The sequence below is a fragment of the Camelus dromedarius genome, chromosome 24 (genome assembly GCF_036321535.1).
Source record: "Camelus dromedarius isolate mCamDro1 chromosome 24, mCamDro1.pat, whole genome shotgun sequence".
NCBI lineage: Eukaryota > Metazoa > Chordata > Mammalia > Artiodactyla > Camelidae > Camelus > Camelus dromedarius.
The window spans coordinates 23,853,473-23,876,408 of record NC_087459.1 but is presented as its reverse complement, the minus strand read 5'-3'; the positions used below and the strand labels follow the sequence as shown (position 1 = coordinate 23,876,408).

The window sequence follows — 22,936 nt, the reverse complement described above, 5'->3', positions numbered from 1 at the left end:
ATTCCTTCTCATTGTGCATCTTCTGAGGTCGGCCTCCTAGAACTGTGCTGGGTACATGACGCGTAAACACATTCCAAGATGTGAGTTACATCTGCGAGAAGCCAGGTAGGTTCAGGAAGAAGGCCTGTCACGGGGAACAGGCTCGCGTATATCCTCACGGTTAGATAATAAAGTGCTGGCTTCGGTCTCCAGACATGTCCATTCCTTATACCACTGTCATGGCTGTGGCGTGAATGGAGACGCCAAGACACAGTCGAATTTAAAATCAGATTGATGGAGCGGGTATCCCGCATCGAGAAAAGGAACAAAACACGCTTCTGCACCAGTAAGAAACCATTTGTCTGCTCATAGACAAAACTGTGGGCCTATTTAAACCAGAAATTAGTTTATCACGTCAAAATGATGTCGCTGGGCTGCCTGTATTGTACGTTTTAAGAAACTGAAGCTCTCATTGTGAGGAGGTTGAGCACGCCTTTAAAGCCTTTAAAGCCTTGCAAAAGCTGGTAACACTTTGCTTGGGTCAAGATTGGGCGTCATAATCTGTAAACAAGGCCCACGTTCCTCGGATCCCCACAGCCTCGCAACGTGACTCAGGCTGTGCGATGTCCAGTTCCGACCTCGTCTGGAGGAATTGTGGGCAGTCGTGCCTGTGTGAAGGGGGGCTCTTTACCCTCTAGTACTGTCACCACTTCTGGGGGTTGGTGTCGCTTTTGATGTTCTTGCGGTTATTTTCCTCATCACTGGAGCGGTCTCCAGTAAGAATCCCATAGACGGACCTCGCAGCCATCCCAGAATGTACTCCTGTTTTGTTGGTCTCCACCGCAATCAAATTAAGGGCGTCGTCTTTAATCATTGTAGCCAACACCTGTATCCCACTTGCTGAGTGCCAGGTGCTGTGACTAACCACAGCCCTATGAAGTGTTAGCACTGTTGTCATCTCTTTTTACAGATGAGGAAACTGAGGTAGGAGAGCGAAGAGATTGGCCTGAGGTCTCCTGATTCAGAGATGACAGGGCCATAGTGGCAACCAGATGCTGGCTTTTAATCTTTACCAGAAGAACAAATAGAAACTTGTATTTTCAAAGCTTGAAGAACTTTAGAATTTGAAAAGATCAACCCTCCAGATCAAGCCTCCAGGAGACAGAGAAACAAGCCAGGTGGCTTCCCCAAGGCTAGCAGGAGACAGAACCCTTGTGTTATCACTCCCCTTTCCTGGTCTTTTCAGACTCCGTAATTTAACATAGAAAACCTGGAGGAAATCTTTGTAAAGACTTCCTCTTCCTTTAAACCACCCCCAAGAATCACCCAGCCTGCGTTCTATTAGAGAGTGCCTGGAGTTTGTTATATTTATGAGGGAGAATACCTTGAAATTAATGAACTTTTTCTGTGTAAGGTACTTGACAGAAGACCAGAATTTTTAAGAAATATTTTACCAAAGGATGTTTAGCCTCAGTTGGGTAATTTGTGATACAAATTGAATCAAATAATCACATTTTAAGCTTTGAAACTCTGCCGTTATATGTAGATTGATTAAGAACTTCCATTAGTTTTTAAACCTAGTTTAAAATGTATTTTGAGAATTGAGGAAGGCTCCGTATTTTAATTTAGCTTTTTTTTTTTAAGTTTAGCTAGCTAATAATAAACTTGCCTAAGGTCTTTGACCACATATTAAAAATTGTTTTTGTTTCTGAAGTAATTGATCTAACACTGGAAGGATCATTGAATCCATATTCTTCTTACCTGCTTCTTGTTAGGGGCTCCCTTTTATAAGATTTGCTCTTCTGAGATCTGGTTCAGAGGCTGAAGGTGATACTAAGAAGCCATTAGTACGAAGTATGTTAAACCTTCTAAATATAACAGACACGATGGCGGCCAGTCTTTGACTTTATAATCTTTAAATTAAAATTCCAATAAAAGGAAGCTAAGTTTCTCAAAGAAGGAAAAAAAACCATAATAAATCTTGATTCTTGCAAGTCAGATCTCTGAGCAGGATCCAATCACCCAGTGTGTAGATAATCCATTTTTTCTTTCTTCCTTCTATGCTGTCCTATAGCCACGCCCTTCCAATTTTGACATTGATTCCCTCCCTTGTAGAAAGGAGGGGGAATAGAGCAACTTGGAACCCAATCAGAACAGACTCATTCGTGTGTCTGGCAAGAAGCTGAGAAATGAAGCAGAGTGGTGGTGGGGGAGCAGGGACAGGGCGAGGGGCGCCGGCAGGGCACAGGGGGGCAGACTATGGATGCAGTAGTGCAGGGGCTGAGTCTGGGTTCTCTGGAGGCTCAGTTATGGGCAGTTCTGCATTCCTCCCAATGACAGATAATCAAGATACAGAGACACGTGCAGATCAGTCCCAGGCTCTCATCTGAGGTCTAATCCCTGATAAGCAGAGATGACAATTTAATGCAAGGCGTGGTAAGTATCAGAAACGCTGCCTGATGAAAGCACTTCAGAGGGCTAAGTGGTGGTTTGAGTTGGTCCTCTAAGTTGCCTGTGTTTTTGTGTCTCAGTTTACCTGCAGGGGACCCAGTAAAAGCTCTGGCAATTTCTTCCTTGAAAATATTGATTTTATTAGCAAACAAGACAAGAATTGCTCCAAAAGAAACATTTTAATGTCTTTTCTTGAAAATGCAATGTTTGCTTTTGAACTATCTTGGTATTGTAGAAACAGCTTCAGAATGAGTGCCCCCGCTTGAGGGCCTCGGTTGGTTTTTGACACATCTCGTAAGCAACTGGAAAATCCAACTCCAAACTTAACACCTTCCAGGGCAGCTTTTCTTCTGATTTCTCTGGGAGTCAGGGTAGAGAAAAATCTCTATTACCTATCTGGAAAAAAAAAAGTGGTTTTTTTTTTTTAGAAACACCACATGATGCTATCATTTGTGAAGGGGTGGGGTGTTGTGAAGCTGGAGGGAGAGAGCCTCTTATTTCCAAAATGAATTGTATTTGAAAGTTAAAGGGAAAAAAATTATGCCCTACGGCAAGCACCCACTTTTATTCCCTTGAGAGGTTTTTCAAGAGTGCCATGAAATCAAAGAGTGATAGGTGTTGAACTTCAAAGAAGTGAGGAATGGACATTATTGCTTTAAAGCAGCCTCCATGTCATTTGTATGAGAGCCCCGTCCCTTTGCTCTCTTCCCTGCTGCACTCCAGGTACCAGTGGCACAGAAGGGAAAGCAGGAGCTGTAAGCTTCCCTCTCACCCACCTCAGTGTGCTGCTCCCTGCCAGAACCCTTCCAGTGGTAGCCTAGCCCTTGCTTCCCGTGTTCCCTTGTGCTGAGAAAAATCTCAGCAACTTTTCCTGGGCACCAAGGCGGGACCTTGCCAAGCTGCAGGGGTGGAATGAACTCTTCAGATGTTTCCAGAGGGTCTCCTCACCCTCATGTATGGCCTGGTACTCTTCCAGGGCCTCTGTGGTTGGGACTGTGAGTCAGGAGGCCAGGATTCTGCCAGGGGCCCACCAGACTGGATGGAAGGGAGCTGTGGCGCTCTGGTGGGAGTGTGTTGCTCAGGGGACTCCACCAGGGGTCACGTTTGTGGCCATTCAGCACACACCCCCTCCCCCCCAAGGCCCTATACTGGGTGCTAGAGAATAAAACGATAAATGTCAGGATGATAGCACATTTAGTGAGGCAGTGTGGTTGCAACCATCTCTACTGTTGTGTGTGGGAGGTATATAAATGTCAGTGGATTTGAAGACTGCAGGGAGCGGGAACCTGTAAATGGCCAGTTCATACACTACCCTTGAGACCTAACAAACTGCCTTCGGCCTTTGATCATGGTGGGGATGAGGTTGGATTAAAACCTTTTTCCCTAATACTAGACTCTGACCAACCCACCCATCTACATTTTCAACAATGTACCTATTACTCTTTTGTATTGAGCACCTACTATGTGCCAGGCGGTTTACATGCATCACTTTCTTAATGAGCCCTCACAACTGCCCAGAGATCCCGAGATGTGACTGGCCTAGTGGCAATTCGACCTCAGCCTGCAGGCCTAGTGGCCTTTCCCTGCCGCGGCGCAATCTTGGAAGCGGCAACTGCGGGGAGGGTGCAGAGCGTGGCAGTTCCCGCCTCGCCTGCCCGCCGGGAAGGCAGCCGTGGGGACCCAGGGCCCAAGCCGCGGGGGGAGCGACAGCTGTCGATGTCGCGCCCGGGGACTGCGCCCCCGCGGGGCCGACCTGGCGCCGGGGCCGAGAGGAGGGGCGGCGAGGGGCGGGGCGCGCGGGGCGGGACAGAGGAGGGGCGGTGGCACCGGCGTCTCGGGCTCGGCGCGCGGAGGAAGTCCCGCTCCGAGAGCTGCGAGCGTCTGGAGGAGGCGCGCTCCGCGCAGTCGGGGAGCGAAGTCCGGAGTGAGGGGCCCCGGTGGCGCCGCCGCCCCCCTCCCAACACCCGTCCAGCCAGGGAGTCCGCGGCGCCGGCGGCGGCCGCCGATGGAGTTCACTTGACTGGCGAGCCGGCGGGAGAGGCAGGCGCCCGCGAGCGGAGCGCGGGTCGGAGCCGAGCCAGCCCCGGGCGCTCCTCTGCCGCCCGCCCGCGAGCTCCGGCTAGGAGGTGCTGCCGGCCGCGCGCAGCCCGCCCGGCGCCCCGGCTGCTGCAGCGCCGCCCGCGCCGCGCGCCGGCGGTATTAGCCCTAAATAAAGACTCCGGGAGCGTCTCCTCCAGCGCCGCGGCGGCGGTGGCAGCAGGACCGGGACCAGTCAGCCCGCGGCGCTGCTGGAGAGGCGGGAGCTGCAGTCGGAGAGCCCGAGGCGGCCGCCGGGAGAAGCCGCCGTCGCTGCAGCCGCCGCCGCCGCGCGCCCTCCTCCTCCTCCTCCCTCTCCCTCCTCCCCTCCGCACATGGTCTCCTTTGTCCTGTCGCCGCCGCCGCCTCGCTCTTAGCTCCGCGCGCCGCGGCCGCGGCTCGGGCCGCTCCTCTCTGCCTCATCCGCCCGCCGGCCCGCTCGGAACGCCCCTCGAGTCCCCGCCGTGCCCGGCCGGCCCCGCGCGTCGCAGGAGCAGCCGGGAGGCAGCGGGCAAACGCGGGCCGGGCGCTCCCTCCCCGCCGCCCGCTTGGCCTCGGCCGCGCTGGATGTGTGCGCGGCGCTGGCGCTCGGCCGCCCCGGAGCTGCCGCTGGTACGGATTTGGTTCGCGTGCATCCGCTTTCAGACTTTCGCCGGGAAAAGAGGAGAGACTCCCGCGGACGGAGCCCAGTCGGAGTTGGGCGTTTTCTCTCCGTGTGTTTGGCTGTTTTTCCCCCTGGTCTCTGACGATCCCCCATCGTGAGCCTTGCTCAGGAAGCAAACCATGAACTTGGGGCTGACAGGACCACTTAACCCTTTGCGACCAGGTAATGCAGCCCTGGGGGCGCGGCTCCCTCGCTCGCCGCCCGCGGTCGGAAGGGAGGTGGCCGGTCGGGGGTCTTTTGTTGCGGCGGCCCGGCTGGCGGGCAGGGGTGGCAGGGGCGGGCTCCTCGCGTCTGGCGCGCCCGAGCCCCCCGCCGCCACCCCTCCTCCCGCTCGCCCGCCTTTGTACTTTCCTCCCTGGCCCGCCGGGCTCGGGCGGGGAGCGGCGGCGCGGGCAGCCGGAGCTGCTTGGTCGTGCCCGGGAACCGGAGCCGCCCCGGCGCCACCCTCTCCGAGGGGCTCCTCTTGCCTCCGGCCGGGGCCGGAGCCTGAGCCCGCTCGGGCTGGAGACCTTGACGCTGCGCTCGCTGCCGGTTCTTCGCGTAGCGCTTCCCCCCGCCGAGGTCGGGATCCTGGCCCACACGCGGTGCCAAGAGAAGCAAAAGGAGATCTGGGCTCGAGATCCGGCGGTTGGGGAAAGAACTCGCTTAAGTTTCGAGGAGGTTTCTCTTTGCTTGTTGGAAAACCCCTCCTCGTGCGGGTGCGGATGCGGAGGGCCGTCCCTGGGGTCCGCGGCCGAAGGGAATTAAGGTGGCCCTCGAACACGAGCGGCCACGTCCCACCCCTGTCTGCACGGAAGGCTTTTATTCGTTTCCCTCATTCTCTGTTCCTTCGTTCAGTCTGTTTGACTTATTTAACTTTTCTTTAACCACCAACTACGGCGTCTAGTAATTTTTCAAGATTGAAAAAAAAAAAACAAACCTGATTCTACCTCCCCCCAAATAAAAAGCAGCCAGAAGAGAGAGCTTTGTTTCTCTATCATTTTTAAATGGAGCCACTTCACGCCCTCGCCCTCCAAAACCGAGCCGGGGGGCTGAAACGAAATGGCGAGCAGAATGTCACGATCTTTAGTGTGTAAAGGTGCCCGCGTGTTAAAAAAGGAGAGAAGCAAAAGCTCTGCTCGCCAGCCAACTCTGGGCTCACCACGTTTCCATTTGTCGTTCCCGGTTTTAAAAAAAACAAACAAAAAAACCAACAGAAAAAATGGTCCAGGTAATATAAGGAATTGCAGATTTTCCCCTGAAAACAATAAAAAAGAAAACATCCCAAAGATTAAGATCCAATAAAACACAAATTTGCACTAATGCTTTAAAGCGCAAGTTGAATTTGAAAGTTTATCGAGAAAAAGCAAAGAATTTTTTTGTAGTTCCTGCTTAAAAAAGACTTTGGCTGAGAAGCTCTTTTCTGACTTTTCCGGGACTGTGGTCCGCCATAGTTTTAACCTAACCACCTGGATGGTAGAAAGAAGGGATCCAGACCATTTTATGATTAGGCTAAGTCTCCCTGCAGTCGTTTTCTTTTAGGTGTTTTTCCGTGGAGACCTTTTTGAGACCCCCGCCCCCTTCCCAGTAGCAAAATGGCTTTGTGACGTGTATCAGAAAATTGAAGCGCTGGAAAAGCTCTTATTAGAGAGCATACTCTGAAGTCGCTTTGAATATCCTGTCAGGCGTGTTTCCTTAATAACTTACTGGTTGGCATCATAATAATAATCACGTCCTCTAAGTTCACTTCAGACAGAAGGATCACTTAATTGGCTACTTGAGAATATGGTGTGGAGCCCAGTGGAGCTGACGGGTGGCAGCCCCAAGGAGGGTGTGCAGGACAGCCAAAGGGCCTGTGCACCCACAGCTTCTGTCCTATTTGATCTGTCTGTCTCTCTAACATACATCCCCAAGTGCTAAAAGCTGGATCAGGACCCTTTCCCTCTCGTTACCCATGCTTTTTGCATTGGGGGTACCGTACTTTGCTTTTATATTTCTGTGGGCCAATTAGACTCATTTTAATAGGTAGCCCCCAAATCTGCAAGGATTATTTCAGTTTGGTAAAATGATTTCATTAACAGCTCCCTCCCCCCTTTTTAAATCTCAGCTGTAGTTTAAGCCACGAATTTATCATAGCCATTCCAGTTTGAACTTTTTCATTGAAGAATGGTGGAATGCTGTTGAAGAATGATGGCATGCTCTTATCTCCAAGTTTGTAGCTGGGAAACTTGTGTTCCTAGAAATCTCACTTAATATTATAATATAACAACATTATTCCTATAGTTTTTGCTTTTATAACTCAATATTCTTGATTTGTCTAATGCATATCTTGTTTCCCCCTCCATGCAACACTTTTTTTGGCAGTTTATTTTTATAAAAATCTTCTATAATTACAATTCTATTTAATTATGTTTAAAATGTCAGGAAGGCCCTTGGCATATTTTTGATTCATGCAAGATAAAAGGAAAAAATCTATCTAGGATTTATTTTATATTAAACTGCTTATGTATAAATGTATACAGCTCGACACTAGTTTTCACATACATTTTTTTCTTCATCTACTTATTAATCTTTGGAACCAGCCTGAGAGTGGGAGGATTAGAATTAAAATAAAGGGAAAAATAGTCCTAATAATGATATTTTATGTCTTTCTGTATCACTTGCATTGAAAACTAGAACTTATTCCCCAGATACCACACAGGAATATCTCATCTGTCAACATAACACGAAAAGACTAAATTGAGTATCTTCTTTGTCCCCCAAAGCCAGCTCCAGAGTCAGAATATGTTGTATTTAGATTCCCCCCTTCCCCTATTTCTTGTGTTTCTTCTAGATTTATTCAACATCCTGTGCTTTGCTTTGTCAAAACATGCATCTCTGTGTATGAAGTGTGATTTCTTACAAGGGTTGGGTAGCAAAAACAGCATGAGTATAACATAGCCATTATACCTTTAAATGCAGATACCACCATCAGATTGCTATATAGTGGAAATGCTTAATTTTTAAGTTAATTTAAAAAATTTTCAAGCTCTAGAAATAGTCAGTGCTTCTGAAACATCGTAGCATTTTCCTCCAGACCGACTTCATGTTGATTTTCCAGAACATTAGTGTATAATTTAAATTGGCTTTACTCTTGCCATTTAAACAGGTTTATTTCACTTTCCTCGAGCCACTGTAATAATTAGCAGACGTGATTTCTAGAAAATGGAAAGGAAATAATGCCGATGGCACTTATAGTGTCCGGTTGTTGGGCAGGTCGGCTTGCTTCCCTTTCAACATCAAGGTCGTCCTGGTTACTACAGGGGCCAGGGATCTTGGGGTCATCAGAGGAATCTTTAAGAATGAATTTCAGGGAGTTCTGGTCAACTCTTTTTAGTGAAGAAAAGCAGAGAGTGAAATAATAGGCATTTCTGGTTTGAGAAAGAAAATTGAAAAATAGGCATGTCTGCAAATATGAAAAAAGTACTGTTTCCAAAATAATAATCTGTCAGTGAAATTGCAGAATCATTATGTGAATGAGCTGAATTGCTTTGTGTATCAGCTCATAGAAATATGTTTTGCACAGATAATATGTCTAATAAGGACACGTTTTTAAAATCAGATTTTTTTTTTTCCCCCAGCAAATAGCTGCACTGCAGGTCTGGCTCCTGCAGTCAACTAGCACCACCTTATGGCGGATCTGGGGAAATTGCTGCTTTCCTCTTTAGGCTCTTCTAAACTGTAGGAAATTGATTTAAGATGATAGTAATGATGATGATGACCACGGTATTAATGACAATAATAATCCTTCTTTCCCCTTCTTGTGTTTCAGGCATCAGACGCCAGCTCTGAAAAACTCTTCAATACCGTTATTGTAAACAAAGGTAAGACTCCTTAAATCTGAGCAATAGCTTATCTTTATATTTGTTTCATTGTCATTGCCTAGGACGGAAGCATGGAGAACAATGGTCATTCTCTTTTCATTCTGGAGCTACTGTTCAGAATTTGTGTTTTTGCTTGAGATAGAATCTGTGTGCTTTTGGATGCATCAAAAAGCAGTTTATTTTAAAAGAATACATCAAAGCCTTATTTAAATTGATTTGACTAAGAAATTACTACTATCTATGTGACTTTCATTTAATGTAGGAAGCGGTAATGGAGAATAATAGTTCTCAAGATGCCTTAACTTTATTGTTACTTATCAACTACCCAGCAGTTGGAGAACTATAAATAGCTGATTTGTTCTGCAGACTCTAATAACCAGTGCATGTTTAGTATTCACAGTATTATGGTCATAAACCAAGCCTTACTCTGCTGTGGGCTTTCTGTAAAGTTAATAAACGAGCAAGAGGGCAAAATTTAAATACGTGCTATCCCATTAATTTCTTCCAAACTGCAATATAGAGTAAGAGAGGCTAATGATATAGCAGTACATTAAGGGAAAACTTATCTTAAATCACTGCCAATAGGTTTCTGAGCAGTGTTCATTTGTAACAGTATTGTTGGAAATAATGAAATTTAAGGGAGCTTCAAATCACAGGACTTTGTGAAGGTGTGTAATTTGAAGGGTATAAATTATACAGATGATTTGATCGCTTCCTCTTCACTGTAGAACCTGATTTAGGTGCTTACATGGTCATTGCTAAATACAGTGTGTGTGTTTCCTGTGGTGGTCTCCTTCTGTGTTAGATGGAAGATACTTGAACTGGGTTGGGCCTTCATGGAGTGAAATTTGAAACCACCTCGGCCATCTATAGCTGCCTTGGCTGGCATTTTTGCTAACTGGTTAGTCAGACACGTTTCCAAGTGCAGTTATTTTGAGCTCCCAGATTATTTTAGAATTTGAACCAACTGCAATTTTAAATAGTACATTATGTTTAGAGTTCCCTTGAGGTGTCCATGCTGATGTGATTGCTGTTACTCCCAGAATTATTGTCATATTGAATTTTATCTTTTTTTATTGCATAATGGAGTGTTCCAGTTTTATATTTCATCATATCTTTTGATGGACTGAAAGTTTGTATAAATTTGTTGTCCATAATGCTAAAAGCCCAATAAAAGAAGATATGTTGCAGTTTGTAGCATACAGGGCTCATATGTAAAAATGCGTAATTGGTTATTGCTGGGTTGGACGAGGGAAGAGGATTGGTAGACAGTGGTGTATCCAGGCGGGACAGGAGGAGGAGCCTGAGACAGGACAGGTCACCAAAGGGAGGTCTTCTCTGTTTCAGTGACACCCCGCCCCCCCTCCCCCAGCCCGCCAGCCCCACGTGACTGTGTCTTTCCTGCTGTAGGGCTCTGGAATGCGTTTCCCCTCTCTGGGATCGGCCCTAGCAGGAGATCTGGCTCTGGGACCCGCTTTCAGGCCCCGCTGCCCCCGCGGGGCTGACAGGCTCCCTTGGGGCGGATGAGGAGTGATTGACGACGCGCGTTGTCCCTCTGCCTCTTCCCTCCCGCCCCACCATCCCACCCCGCTCCCCTTTCCAATCCAACATCTCCCACATTCTTATTTTTGTTTACTTACAGAGTGTGATTTGTGGCGTCTATTTGGTTGTGAATAGTCATCCTTCTGACAGGGTGCCTTTCTTCTGAGCTGCTTTTCTGGGGGTGATTTAGTTGCCTTGAAAGGATTAGGGTTTCTTTGTGTACACTAAAATCAACATAGGCTGTTTCTAAGCTTTGCTTGGGAAACCATACACAAATAAGCATTTTAGTTGATGGCAGATTATTCCTTTGCCCCTTATTTCCATCAAAATGGCCTTTCTTTTCTCCTCCTGAGTTTCCCCTTAATGCCTTATGCTAATTCCTGTTGGTAACATGAATGACAAGAGCCGGAATCAATGCAAATCCAGGTGCTGCAAAGTAGAAGGACTGGGATCCAGCACCCACCCTCCTCCCTGGAGAGAAAGAGATTAAGGGGGGGCAGGGGAGAGGGGAAGCATGGGGGCAGTTTTGTTAAGGGGATTAGTATTCAAACTGCTAAATATCAGGAAAACAAGTTCAAATAGAGAGTCATTGTACGGCGATAATGTCAATAATTGCTTCAAGACAGGTGCAGAGAGTCTTGGGTCTGTGCTTGTGGGTTCAGTCTGTTTTTACTCCGGGTAGTGGCAGTGTTTACTGGATGGATGGTTGACAGGGCCTTCAAGGAACTGTCAGCTTCATGCACATCAAGTTCAAGTTCTCCTGCAAAGCGGCCTGCCTGCCTGTAAGTCAGGTCTCCCGTCTCTGTCCGGTGTTCTTAGCCAAGAGCAATAAAAAGCCGTGTAAGAAAGGGCAAATTTACACCAGGTAACAAACACCACTGGGAAAATCTTCAAAGCCTCGGCTTATTGAACAGTCTGACAAGAGTGCAGGGAAGCTGACACGTGTATTCCTCCACCTCCAGATGTTTAAAGCTACATATCACCTCTCCCTTGCAGGAGCCCCACCGCGTTCTGGCCTTCCAGAAGCGTGGCTTTAAGCTGCTGGTGAGATTATGCTGCTGAGCCCGGTGGCAGGCAGATTTGGTCCATAAAATTTCACTGTGGGAGGGCAGCACTAATCTCACAAGCTGATTGTGCTGGGGGGTTGCGGGGCGCAACTTTGATGTCAGGGCCCTGCGGTCTGGGGACGCAGCTCTGGCTGAAGCAGCAGGGGCCGTGGCTCAAGTCCCATCAGTCTGTTTGGGAGCTGGAATAAGTCGTTTCGCCTCTTTAGGTCAGAATTTTCAATCATAGCAAAACCTCGCCCTGGGCCAACGTCTCCAGTGGGGATAAAAACAATTAGTTGGTAAGAGGGAAGAGGCCAAAAATGTCGGTATAACGACCGTGTTTTATGTCCCTTCTGCCTGTTTGATTTTATCTTGACTCTCCCTTTGTTGGAGAGTCTGTCTGATTTAATAGAGAACCAGAAGTAGATTTTTGTGTTAAGGTGTTCCGAATCGCTGCTCTCTTCTGATGCCTTTTATTTCCCATTTTGAAACAAATTAATCAAACAGGGCGCTTCCTTGTACACACGACATGCGCGGTGAGAACTGAGCATGTCGAAAGGGGTGGGGCGGTGAACCTCCAAATTGCAGGGCTTAGGCATAAAAAATAGTTTAACTTTAATCAAGGTCATGGTTGCCTTATTTAATCTTTATGTGTTTAAATGTTTACAGGATGTTCATGTGAATTTTATGAATCCTTCTGTCTTTGTGACTCAACCATCTGCCAAAGGAAAAATTAATTTTCCCAGCGAGACAGGCACACAGAGAGACTAACTTCTTGTCCGTGCTTAATTGGTTGAACTGCTCTAGGAGCAATGGGATTTGTACCCCCAAATCCTGGGCTATTTATCCTTAAAAGGAACTAACTCTTCAGTCAGTTCAGTGTGTCCAGCCAGTATTAACCTTTCTTACCTATTCTAGGTCCTACTTCTTGGGGTTTTGCCACTTTGATAAATGGGCAGAAATGCAGAAAATGAGTCTTTGGCGCACATGCCCATCCTGCCACGATCATGAATCTCTTTTGAACTGTAGCGTTGCTCCAGGGCACAGCTACCTGCTGAGGAAGGAAAAGGGAAGCCCTTCTGTTCTCTGGGGCCCTCTGTGGACGTGATACCTGCCCTGGTGTGGGTCCACGGGCTCGGTGAGGGTTAGAGAAAAGGCCCTGAATTGCTTCTTTTCCAGGATGTGTCCTGCAACCAAGGCAAGGCACAGACGAGAGGTGGCCAGGAGGTGTATTTCACCCCATCACTTTCTCACCCCTTCTCTTGCCTTCACCTGTCTCTAGGCAGGGTTGGACCCTCCCTGGGAGAGGTGCCCCGAGCTAGCTGTTGGAGAGCTGTGCCTTTCTGAATAGCTGGGGTGGGGCATGGCCCATGTAGTGATGAGGCCCCTGATTTGTGATTCCCTCCTGCTGTGAGCACCCGGTGTCTCCTGAAATGTGGACGTCAAGGGAACAATCACCCACCCTCCCAAGTAGTAGACCCCCACCTCCCCTCCCGCAGGTCAGCCCTGGGGATTCTGGGGGGCACTCACTCACCATGACGAATACCAGACGGAACACTGGGGCCACCTTGAGCCCTTGCTGGCCAGGGCTGTTTGTGCTTTCCCAGGCCTTACCAGACCTACTAGTGGACACACTAGGCTGCTTCTTGGGGTCGATTTTGTACTAAGAGTTTCCAAGGGACACAGATGAGGTTGGAGACTTTAGATTAGTAAGACCTTTAGGTGTTTTTGACAGTATGGTTTTATCAGCAGCATAGAAAGAAAATCTGGCTAAAATATTGGTTGAGATTCGAGATGAGGTGAGAAAAAAATTACTACAGATACTGCTTGGTGTGATGAGGTTCAGTAACTGAGAACCCAGTAAAATCTTTCGTGGTGATCTCACTTCATCCGTCAGGTTTAGACATGAAGGGGGAATTTCTTGGTTTTAAAAGTAAGAGTTATGTTAGCACCAAGGCCCTTCCCCTAAAATAATTGTGTGCTTTCTATGTAAGTGACACTAATGCAGTTGAATGTGGAATAGCTTTCTTAAAAAAAAAAAAGGATTTAGAGTTTAAAATCCAATTATAATAAACATATGGAGACATTTTACAGTTCCTTGTAACGTCTTGGGTTGAGTTGTAAGGAGAACATGACATAAAGCTCACTCCCCATGTGCAGAAGCTCAGCCTCTGTAAATTAGTTGCATTTTTGTACTGTGTTAAATCCCACATAAGGGAATGTTAGACTGTCACTCATTCTTTATTTTTCTTTCCCTGGACTTTTTTTTTTTTTTTTTTTTTGTAGTTTCAGAGCGCTTTCTTGGGTCTTTAGAAGACAGAGATGTCTGATATGTGGAAAATTAAATACTATTGAAGGGTAATTGGTGCTTGATTGGAGACAAAGGAGATATGAGTGGTTGGGTTTCCCCTCCTACCCCACACTGCAAATAACACGCAATCAGCCCCTTTTGTTATGGAAATTGACCTTCCTATAGGAGCCAGACTCTCATGTGCAGAATTTGTGGTATAGAATTAGTCCTTGATCATTCTGGGAAACAGAAGCCTTGTATTGTTAGTGTGAAGCCATCAGTAAGGGTCTAAAAATATTCTATGTTGTAGAAAGTGTTTCCCTCCAGATATTTTTCCATTAAGTGCTACCTAGTCTCTCCCTGACCTCATAGATGGGGAATCCTGGGTACATGTTGGATCCCAGCACTGGAAATTTAGTGCAAGGGGTGGAAGATATTCCAAGCATTTGAATTGATCTCCATGGTGTCTTTGGAGTAGAACTTTGACAGCGATGCCACTTTTCCAGAGGAAAGTAGGCCAGACCCCCGATGCTGGGCGGCCTGTGTGCTGGAGCAGATTACAGGATAACATTCCTTCCTTTCAGTCATCGGACTCCACTCTGTTTACTTTTGAGCCCACTGAAAGGCTCTTCACTGACTTGATTGATTGATTGCTGCTGTTCTTGGAAAGACTTTTCTCCATACTTGGCAATATTAGCAAAGAAGCTTGAATGTTGACCAGCGTCTTTTCATGCCATTCGTATTTAGTGTTCTGCTTAGGCAGTGGTGTGGCATTTGCTTGTCCCAGAAAGTAACACACACCATAGCAGACGCTTGGCTTAGAAAACACCAGATCAGTTTCGGAGAGTCTTTAATGAGAAGAGTTAAATGACAGAGGGCCTCCTCGCTGGTCACACTTGCAGACACACAGGGTCAGCCCCAGGCCGGGGGAGTTTCCCTTGTGCGAGGAGCCTGTGGCCATCCCCTGGCCTCTGGAGCATTTCTGGTTTCTGACAACTGCAGAAAAATGTTGTTTTCTCTGAAAATGTATGTTTATTTAACTAGGTTTCTTTTTGCTTCACAATCTGGATTCCATTCAGTCAGTTACCACTCCAATTAACTAACAATTATTTAACATTAACAGTAATTACAGACGCCAGTTAAGCGCCTACAGATGTCAACTGTTAGCTTTGTACCTAATCACTCAATGAAATGGAGAAAGTTCAACAAACATCAATTAGCCAAGCAATTAGTATGAGTTAGGAAAGAGCATGTTATCATGTGTGAGCTGATTCAATTTATTTTATTTTGGCAGTAAAACACACACAGGCAAGCGGCACTAAGTTCCTCAGATAAGATAAAACTCCATTGTTTTGCAGCTTACATAAGAATTCTCTCCTTTCCTGTGCATAAGTCAAACATACTCTTGCCTGGAATTTATTTAACAAACAAAATTTGTCTCAGTTACTCAGAGAGCCCAGCAATGCTCAGTCTCAGGAAGCAACTGTGGTGAATTATGAATCCAGTGACGATGCTGTATGAGGAAATGTTGGAATTTTTCAGTGAAGAAATGATTGATTCCCACTCAAGTAATCTCCGCGCGCTTCGGGTTTTCCCCGGTTTATTCCTGCGCCTGTGGTGGAGGGAGTGCGGCAGGGACTTGATTCATTTCATGGTGCCTGGACTTTGGGCTCAGCTGTCTCTGAATCAGCCTGGGGCAACTGTCAGTCTCTTACCTACTTGCCCATTCTGTGCTTTAAAAATGTAGAAATGGCTCTCAATTGAAGACCCATTTTGTGAATTCACCAAAGAGATTCTGGGCCTGAATTAGGTTCAGTGCCACTCCCCTCCGCCCCCAACCCTATAGACTTGACTTCCTTCAGTCGGCTGGGTGCCTGGGCTTCCTGGGAGAGTGCATTCTAAGGCTTGATTATGTAAGAAAGCCCACAAATTAGTATTTGGAGGTCCATTTTCCCTCCAAGTGGAAAGCTGGCCATACGTGGCTATGCCTTTGGTTCCCCTCCTACCAATGGCAACTCATTTCTCACCAGTTTTGAAACTTATGGATAGGAGTGGAGGGGCCAGTCCTTAGTGGGATGCTGTCAGGTCACTGTGGGTGTTCTGTGCAGAATTTTCCATTCGAGCAAACCTCTCAACATTAACTGAATCCAGGAGTTGAAAAGTGAAAATCATGTCACTGGAATAGCTCAGGGGGAAGAGCCACCATGTTCCACGTGCCTTTCTGTTGTAAACCTTTTACTAGGGTCCAGCAGCACAACACACAGTGCACTGTCGTGAACATTCTTGAGAGATGTCTTTGCTCTTCAACATCATTTAACAGGGTTTTCGCTCTTGCACATTATGCTGCAGGGTTTACAGCAACAAAGGTCTTGTGTTGGGTGTCAGCTGCGGACCAGCGGTGGTTCCCCTTGTGTTTACTCTGGGACCCGGGTCGGAGGAGCAGCCCCCATCATGGAAGTTCTCTTGGGAGGAAAAAAAGAGTAGAGACAGAATTATAGAATGCGTCTTAAAGTTTCAGCTTGGGCGTGGTGTGTGGCATTTCCAGCCGTCTCGTTGGCCAGGACAAGTCCCCAGGGCTTTTCCAGCATGCCATCCCAGGGTCTTCTGTGTTCCCTGGAGGATGGTAGGAGCTTTCCCTTGATGGTGGAGAGCCTCACCCAGGTCTTCCTGGCATCCCAAGATGCCCACCGTTATCTGAGCAGGTGCAGCCAAGAGCGGCATCATGGTAGCATCTCTGATTTCCCCTCCTCATGAGACATCATATTTCTCCATCTTTCTACCCTCCACACCCATTCCTGTGCTTATAAGTGGACTGATCATTACTTTTCAGCCAGATTTTATTAGAAATGACTTAGGATTTTCCAGCAGGGACATTTCCCTGGCAACCGATGACGTGAGCACGAGGCCCAAATCCATGCAGAGGCAGGAGGGGCGCCTGTTAATACGGAGTAATGTCCTGTGGGCGCTCCAATCTTCTCTGACCCTCGTAAACCTTGTCTCATAGAGGAGGAGGTTGAGAGCTCATCATTGCCTTTTCTAAGAGTTCTTTTGAAGAGAGAAATGTCTCAAGTGTGTGGTGTTAATAGGCTGGTGTGGGAGATGGTTATATTTGGATGCCTTTAAAAGCCACTTGGAAAACATTTTCCCCCTCTTATCTGTGACCTTTCACATCTCTCAGAAGAGTGACACTAAAACCTAATTTTAGCCAAGATTACATCATTTCCTCCTTATCTGCTTACCGCCGGGAAGAGGCTTTTCCATAGTAAAGCTCCTCTCACCAAAAGCCCAACCATGTAATGCCTTCTGTTTTATATCAATTTTTGATTTTTCCAAGTGTAGACTGTCCTCTGTTGGAGCTCTTGGGGCCGATCTCCGAAGGCTTCTTTATTCATCAACTTTATCCTGTAAACTTTGGTTTGACAAGGAGTCTTCCTCTGACATCAGACTTGTCACCTGTGAAGTCAGTGACGTCAGTGTTTATTGCATTTCGTCCTTCAGTGGCTGCAGGCGGAAGCCCTGTTGAGATGAAGTCTTGCGTCCGACAAGTGTGACTGAGCGCTGACTATGTAACAGGCTCAGGAGATAAATACAAGGTGATCAGATCGCATTACAGATAACGGCCAGAAGAGTAAGAGTGTAAACGTATCTTAAAATTCAAGAAGAGACTTTCAAAATGGTGTCATGGGAAAGGAGCCTAAAGAGCTCATCTTAGGTGAGCTCTGATGGGGCGGCCGACCAGAAACACCTGCCTTCAGTGGACTGCAGACAACGCCGCCCTTCCCGAGGGGCTGTTCTGTGGGCGCGGACCGGCCGGCTTGTGCTCGCTGTTAGGCTAGAACCTGCCCCTTCAGGTTTCCCATTTTGATAACTGATGCCCTCAGTGAACCAGACTGCTGAGGAGACTTAGGGGAGCACTGGAAAGGCCTGGGTATCACCCATCCACAGGGCCTCCTGTCTTCATGTTTCTTCAGCTAGATTTGGTCGCTTCAATTTTTGCCAAGTTGGCCTGCTACGTGGAGGTGGTGGGGTGTACCAGAGCAGGAGCTGCTTTTAGTAACAGGAGACCCAGGCTCAGGTCTGAGCCGGGCTGCTTGTAACCCCGAGCGGTCACACTAGGTTTTCTCATTAACTTGAGCAAGTTGGGTGGACTCCCAGGTCCCATCCTGGTCTAGAGGCCACGGTTTGCTTTGGAGTGTTCTGGGTCCTTTGAGAGCCTGAAGCTTGCACAAAGGGCATTCATTTCCCAGGGAGCTGGGAACGAGACTGTGGACACTTGCATTTGGAAGGCAGGCTATGACTTCAGTCCTGAACTTGTGGGCAAGAATGGGGCTGTAGAATGCTCTCCTCCCCTGGAGAGTCCATCTCTGTAAGAAGCATCTTAGAGGTGAGAGGGGGTGGAGCCTCAGCAGTGAGGGGGGAGGGGAGAGAGGGTAGGCGCTACTGTTTGAATACCAGCTGTTAAGTATTAACCTCCCTCCAGAATTAGAGTCACAGTGCAGAGTCCTCCCCCTCTGCCAGTCTGCATTTCCAGTGGTGTTAAAAGAGGTGTTTTATCAGCTTAGTAAATGTTTATAAAACCCTACAGTATCAAGAACCTGGGTGCTGGGTTTCTTTGTACTTGACTTCTCAAGTGCGCAGACTGCCCTTTCCTGGAGGGGCTCAAGGTCCCACAGCAGAGCAAGGCCCCACCTGCCTTGGAGCCGGGCAGGCTGGCAGGAGGCACCTTCTTCTGTGGAGTGACTCATTTTACCAACTGTGCATTGAAATGAGGCTTGGCTGGACCATTCTCCATCATCACAGGAATGTCACCACCTCACCATCTGTTTTTAGCTGTCAGCAGACTTGTGCACCAAACAACTCATCAGAGCTCTGCTTCTTCAAAAGTTAATCTAGGCCTCCTTGACCGAAGCAATCTTTCTTCCTACTTTTCATCTGCTAGGAGGTGAATGTAAGTCCAGTTTCTCCCAGGACCGCACTTGCTCTTTGCTGGGTTTTCGCTTTACTCCCAGCCTTCTCATATCCGTTGGGGAAAGGTTTGTTTTAGAGTGGAGAAACAGTGCTTTTTCAGTATCTTGGCGTCACCCGAGGGGTGGCACAAACTCAAACTGTGGGTGGATTTAAGGAGGAGCTGGGTTCGTTTTTGGTTACCAAACCCATCGCGCGTTGTTGTGGAGAATGAGGCTTGTCTGGGCTGTCTCCCTTTCTTTCTGAGATGGATGGCTGTAGAAAGGAAAGGCGTCACTGATGAGACCTTGAGAATCTTAGAAACCTATTCTCGGATTAGAAACAAGGGCACTGCTGCCGGGTGCTTTGGTCGAATAGCTAATCATAAACTAAATGTCGTGGGTTTGGTTTTCGCAGTTGGCTCTGGGGGCCACAGTGCCTCACTTAATGTCCTTTTCCCAGGATGTCAGGCATCAGATCAATTTGAGTTCTACTCCTGTGGGAAGGACAGACCCCTGACTTAAATAGGAAGCTTGGGGATAACTGGTTAGAAGGTGGCACTCCATCTCCACTGCGGCCTCGCCTCCCATGGGTAACTGATATTTGCCCGAATGACCCATGACCCCTGTTTGCTCGGGACCTCACCCCCCCCCGCCCCACCCCAGAGTGCACCTTGGGGTCAGGCTGGTACCTTTCCTCCTTAGGGCCCTTGGAGTTGAGGAAAGACAGCTCTCCCCCTCCTCCTTCTGAATTAGCTCCAGGACAAACTTGAAAACTGCCTACTCGAGGGTTTTTTAAAAGTTAAGGCTGACTTTCTGAGCCTTCTCAGCATCCTGCCGGGTATCTTATCTTATTCAAATCCCCTAATTGCTGCTCAGGCTTCCCGGCTGCACATCGTCAGCCTACCACCTAACTGACAAAACAGACCTTCACCTGAGGGCCTCATTATGCTTGCTGCCTGTGCGTCAGGCCAGAAATACCTCCCCAATACCTGCTCGACATCCTGGGCTTCCAAGTGACAAACAAATAATTGGGTGAAACAAACCCTGGGCGCCGAGCAGCTGCCACTGGTGTCGGAGCCCAGAGGAGTCAGCGCCAATAACACTCGCAGCGCTGCCTGCTTCGTGTCACAGCGCATCTTTGAACCGGGGGCTGTGCTGACACCAGAGAATGACAGCTTCGGGGACGGCGTGCCAGTTACCGCTGCGAGTGAGGCCTCTCATGTGGCCCGTGACAAGCAGCTGTTATTTCCACGCAGGTGAACAAACTGACATCCTCGGCCGGGAGGGCAGGGGCGGGCAGGTGAGGCTGGACTGGGAGAGAGTCTCACGTCCTGGGGACCGTCGGTGTGTGTGGCGGAAGCTGGCTTTGGGACACACACGCACACGAGTGCCCAGGTCTTCTCTCCCGGAGACTCGTGTGGGAAAGGGCTGCGGGAATCCAGCGTCAGCTTTTTGAGGATAGGGCCGCAGCCATGCCGCCTGCTGGAAGAATGTTTGCACTTAGGCTACTCCCTCCACCCTCCTCATCTTCTTGATGTGTCATGGGTTTGGTTTCCGAGCCCAACACCTAGTTTTATAGACTATGGAAAAGGCAGCGTCTCTGCTGACCAGGAGCTGACCTGTCATTAAAAGGAATGGATGAGATGGAATTCAGATGCGGGATTGAGTCTAGACAGTGCTTCTCAGAATCTGGCCCCGGACCAGCAGTATCAGCATCCCCTGAGTAGCTGTTAAGTGTGCAAACTCTGCTAGAGTCAGACTCCAGGGGCGTGGCCCAGCAGTCCCTTTTGAGCAAGGCTTCTGGGTCCTTCTGACATAGACGACCCCTGGGCGAGGTCGAGGAAGCACATCTGAGTGAGTTTTCTGTAAATGCTCAGGTGATCCGTGAATCACTCGGTGAAATCCATACTCCTGCTGACCAGGAAATTAGGTCTGTGCGTTCTTGTGCAGCCTTCGTATTTATTTATTTTTAATGTCAGAGGCACTGGATCTGTTGACAGTAACACTTTGACCCTCCCGCTGGCCTCAGCCGTCCTGCTCACCGTGGATTTCCAATCCTCCCACTCCCTCCTGCCTGGCGAACAGGCCTCCTCCTGCATGGGGTGCTGGCAGAGGTTAGGCCCCGAGTGAGGGCTGCATTACCAAGGGAAGCTAGCCGCTCTAACTGGGCTTTGGAGCCATGACCTTGGGCCAGTGTTGTGCCTTTGCCAGCTGAACTAACCTGCTCAACCGCTTCTCAAAGACAGACTGTTCTGTCGAGTTCCCGGTTAGCAGATGCCGCACCGCAAACCCCCGCTTGCCATCTGTATTGAAGAAGGGTTATCACAACACAGAACACCCACTACCCGGGCAAATGTACCGTGATTACCAGCAACTATTTTGTAAACACAGTACGGTGTAAATTCTTTTTTGATGATCAATATCCAGGAATGTGGAATAATGGGCAGCAACGTTGTGAAATATTTTCTCCCTTCCATGCAAAATATTAGTGTTTTCAGGTTATCAAATTCTAAGTTGGGTTTTCCCAAAACATAGAGTACCTAAATATTACAGCTTTTTTAGGTGTCCTTTAAGAATAGGCATCTCCCAAGACTATATATGTTAAAGGAGTGGTTCTCAAACCTGAGCCTGTGAAAGAATTACCTGGAGGCCTTAAGACACGCACTGCTGGGTCCCACTACAGAGTTTCCGGCTCAGCAGGTCATGGGTGAGGCTCAAGAATGCACGGAGAGGCCTTGCGTGTCTAACAGGTAACCAGGTGGTGCCAATACCACTGTCCCAGGAGCACACTTTGGGATTCACGTGTGTGAAAGCTTTCCACAGAAAGCTTTTTTAAATGCCTTTTCCAGTAAACATCTGAACTGAGTATCGGTTCAAAGTCACATGTCTTTACGTGGGAAATGAAATGCACACACGGAAGTTAATTAAGTGTTATCACGGAACCACATCAGGAGCTTTTAGAAAAAGTTTACTGTTGTCAAACTTATTTAAACATAGAAGACACTAGATTGAACCCCCAGAGGTAGCCGTTACCCAGATTCATCTTTGTCAAGATTTTGTCACGATTGTTTTCAGGTGTTGGGGTAGATAAAGCAGTATCTGACCATGTTTCTTTGTTGCTGAAGTATTTTAAAGTGCATGTCAGGAGTCATACAATTTCACCCCTACATACTTCAGGGCAAATCTATTTAAGCACATTCTTTTTTCTTACATAAACAACCCTGTTATCACAGTAGTGAAATAAATAAGAATTCCTCAGTTTCAGCTGAAACCCATCCATAATCCTATCTCCCTGATTGTCTCACGAGCGTCATTCTGCATGGTCTGTTCCAGCAGGACACAAACCAGGGTCGAGAATTACTTGTCTTAACCCAGAGCCATCCCGCCTCTCCCTGTCCTCCCATTCACTTCGGGTCAGTGACTTGTTGCAGAAATCAGGTCAGCTGTTCGTTAACCATCTTGCATTCTGGAGGCCTTTGTGGCTTCATTCAGCTTATTCCTCTGTCCCTCATATTCCCTATAAATGGAAGTTGACTCTAGAGCTTTGGTTGGATTCAAGTTAGAAGTTTTGGCAAGAAACTCAGAAGGCATTGCAGTGAGCTTCACATGGCCCCACACCCAGGTGCTCACAATGTCTAGGTAAGTGAGTTTTAGTGATGCTGGGATTGGCCAGTGATTAAGTTCAGGTTGTGGCAACCTGATACCTGCGTTGTCAGGTTCCCCATCAGCCTCTCAGCTAATGCTTTCATGCATTGGTGGTCCTCGCCTGGTCTAGGATCTCCTGGAAAGTGGCAAAAGGGTGGCTTTTCCACCATCTGTCACACTTACTGGCTGAAATTCTTCTGTACCGTGAGCTTTTCCTCGTCATCGAGAGTCCTTTGGTTGCCCTCATATAATCAAAGGGAAAGCAAGATAAATGCTTTATTCTTTCCTTTTAGTTGCACGTTATCACAGTAAGCAGTTGGTGCCCCACTAGGAGTTTTATTAACCCATCTGTACCCTTCTCTATCTGTGTTTTTCTTGTGAAAGATCTAACCCATGTTTTGGATTCATTGAATTACATTCTTATGTCATTTGTATTTATCAGTGGAAGGGACAAA

At 47.7% G+C, this 22,936-nt stretch overlaps 1 protein-coding gene across 2 annotated transcripts in view; it reads left to right on the top strand.

The window, feature by feature from the left end:
• AUTS2 (activator of transcription and developmental regulator AUTS2) overlaps positions 1 to 22,936 on the top strand; it is a 922,207-nt gene that overhangs the window by 836,397 nt on the left and 62,874 nt on the right. For both annotated transcript variants that reach the window (XM_064478598.1, XM_064478597.1), the window contains exon 6: positions 8,961 to 9,012. In XM_064478598.1, coding sequence (XP_064334668.1) covers positions 8,961 to 9,012 — 52 coding nt within the window. The remainder of the gene's footprint in view (positions 1 to 8,960; positions 9,013 to 22,936) is intronic.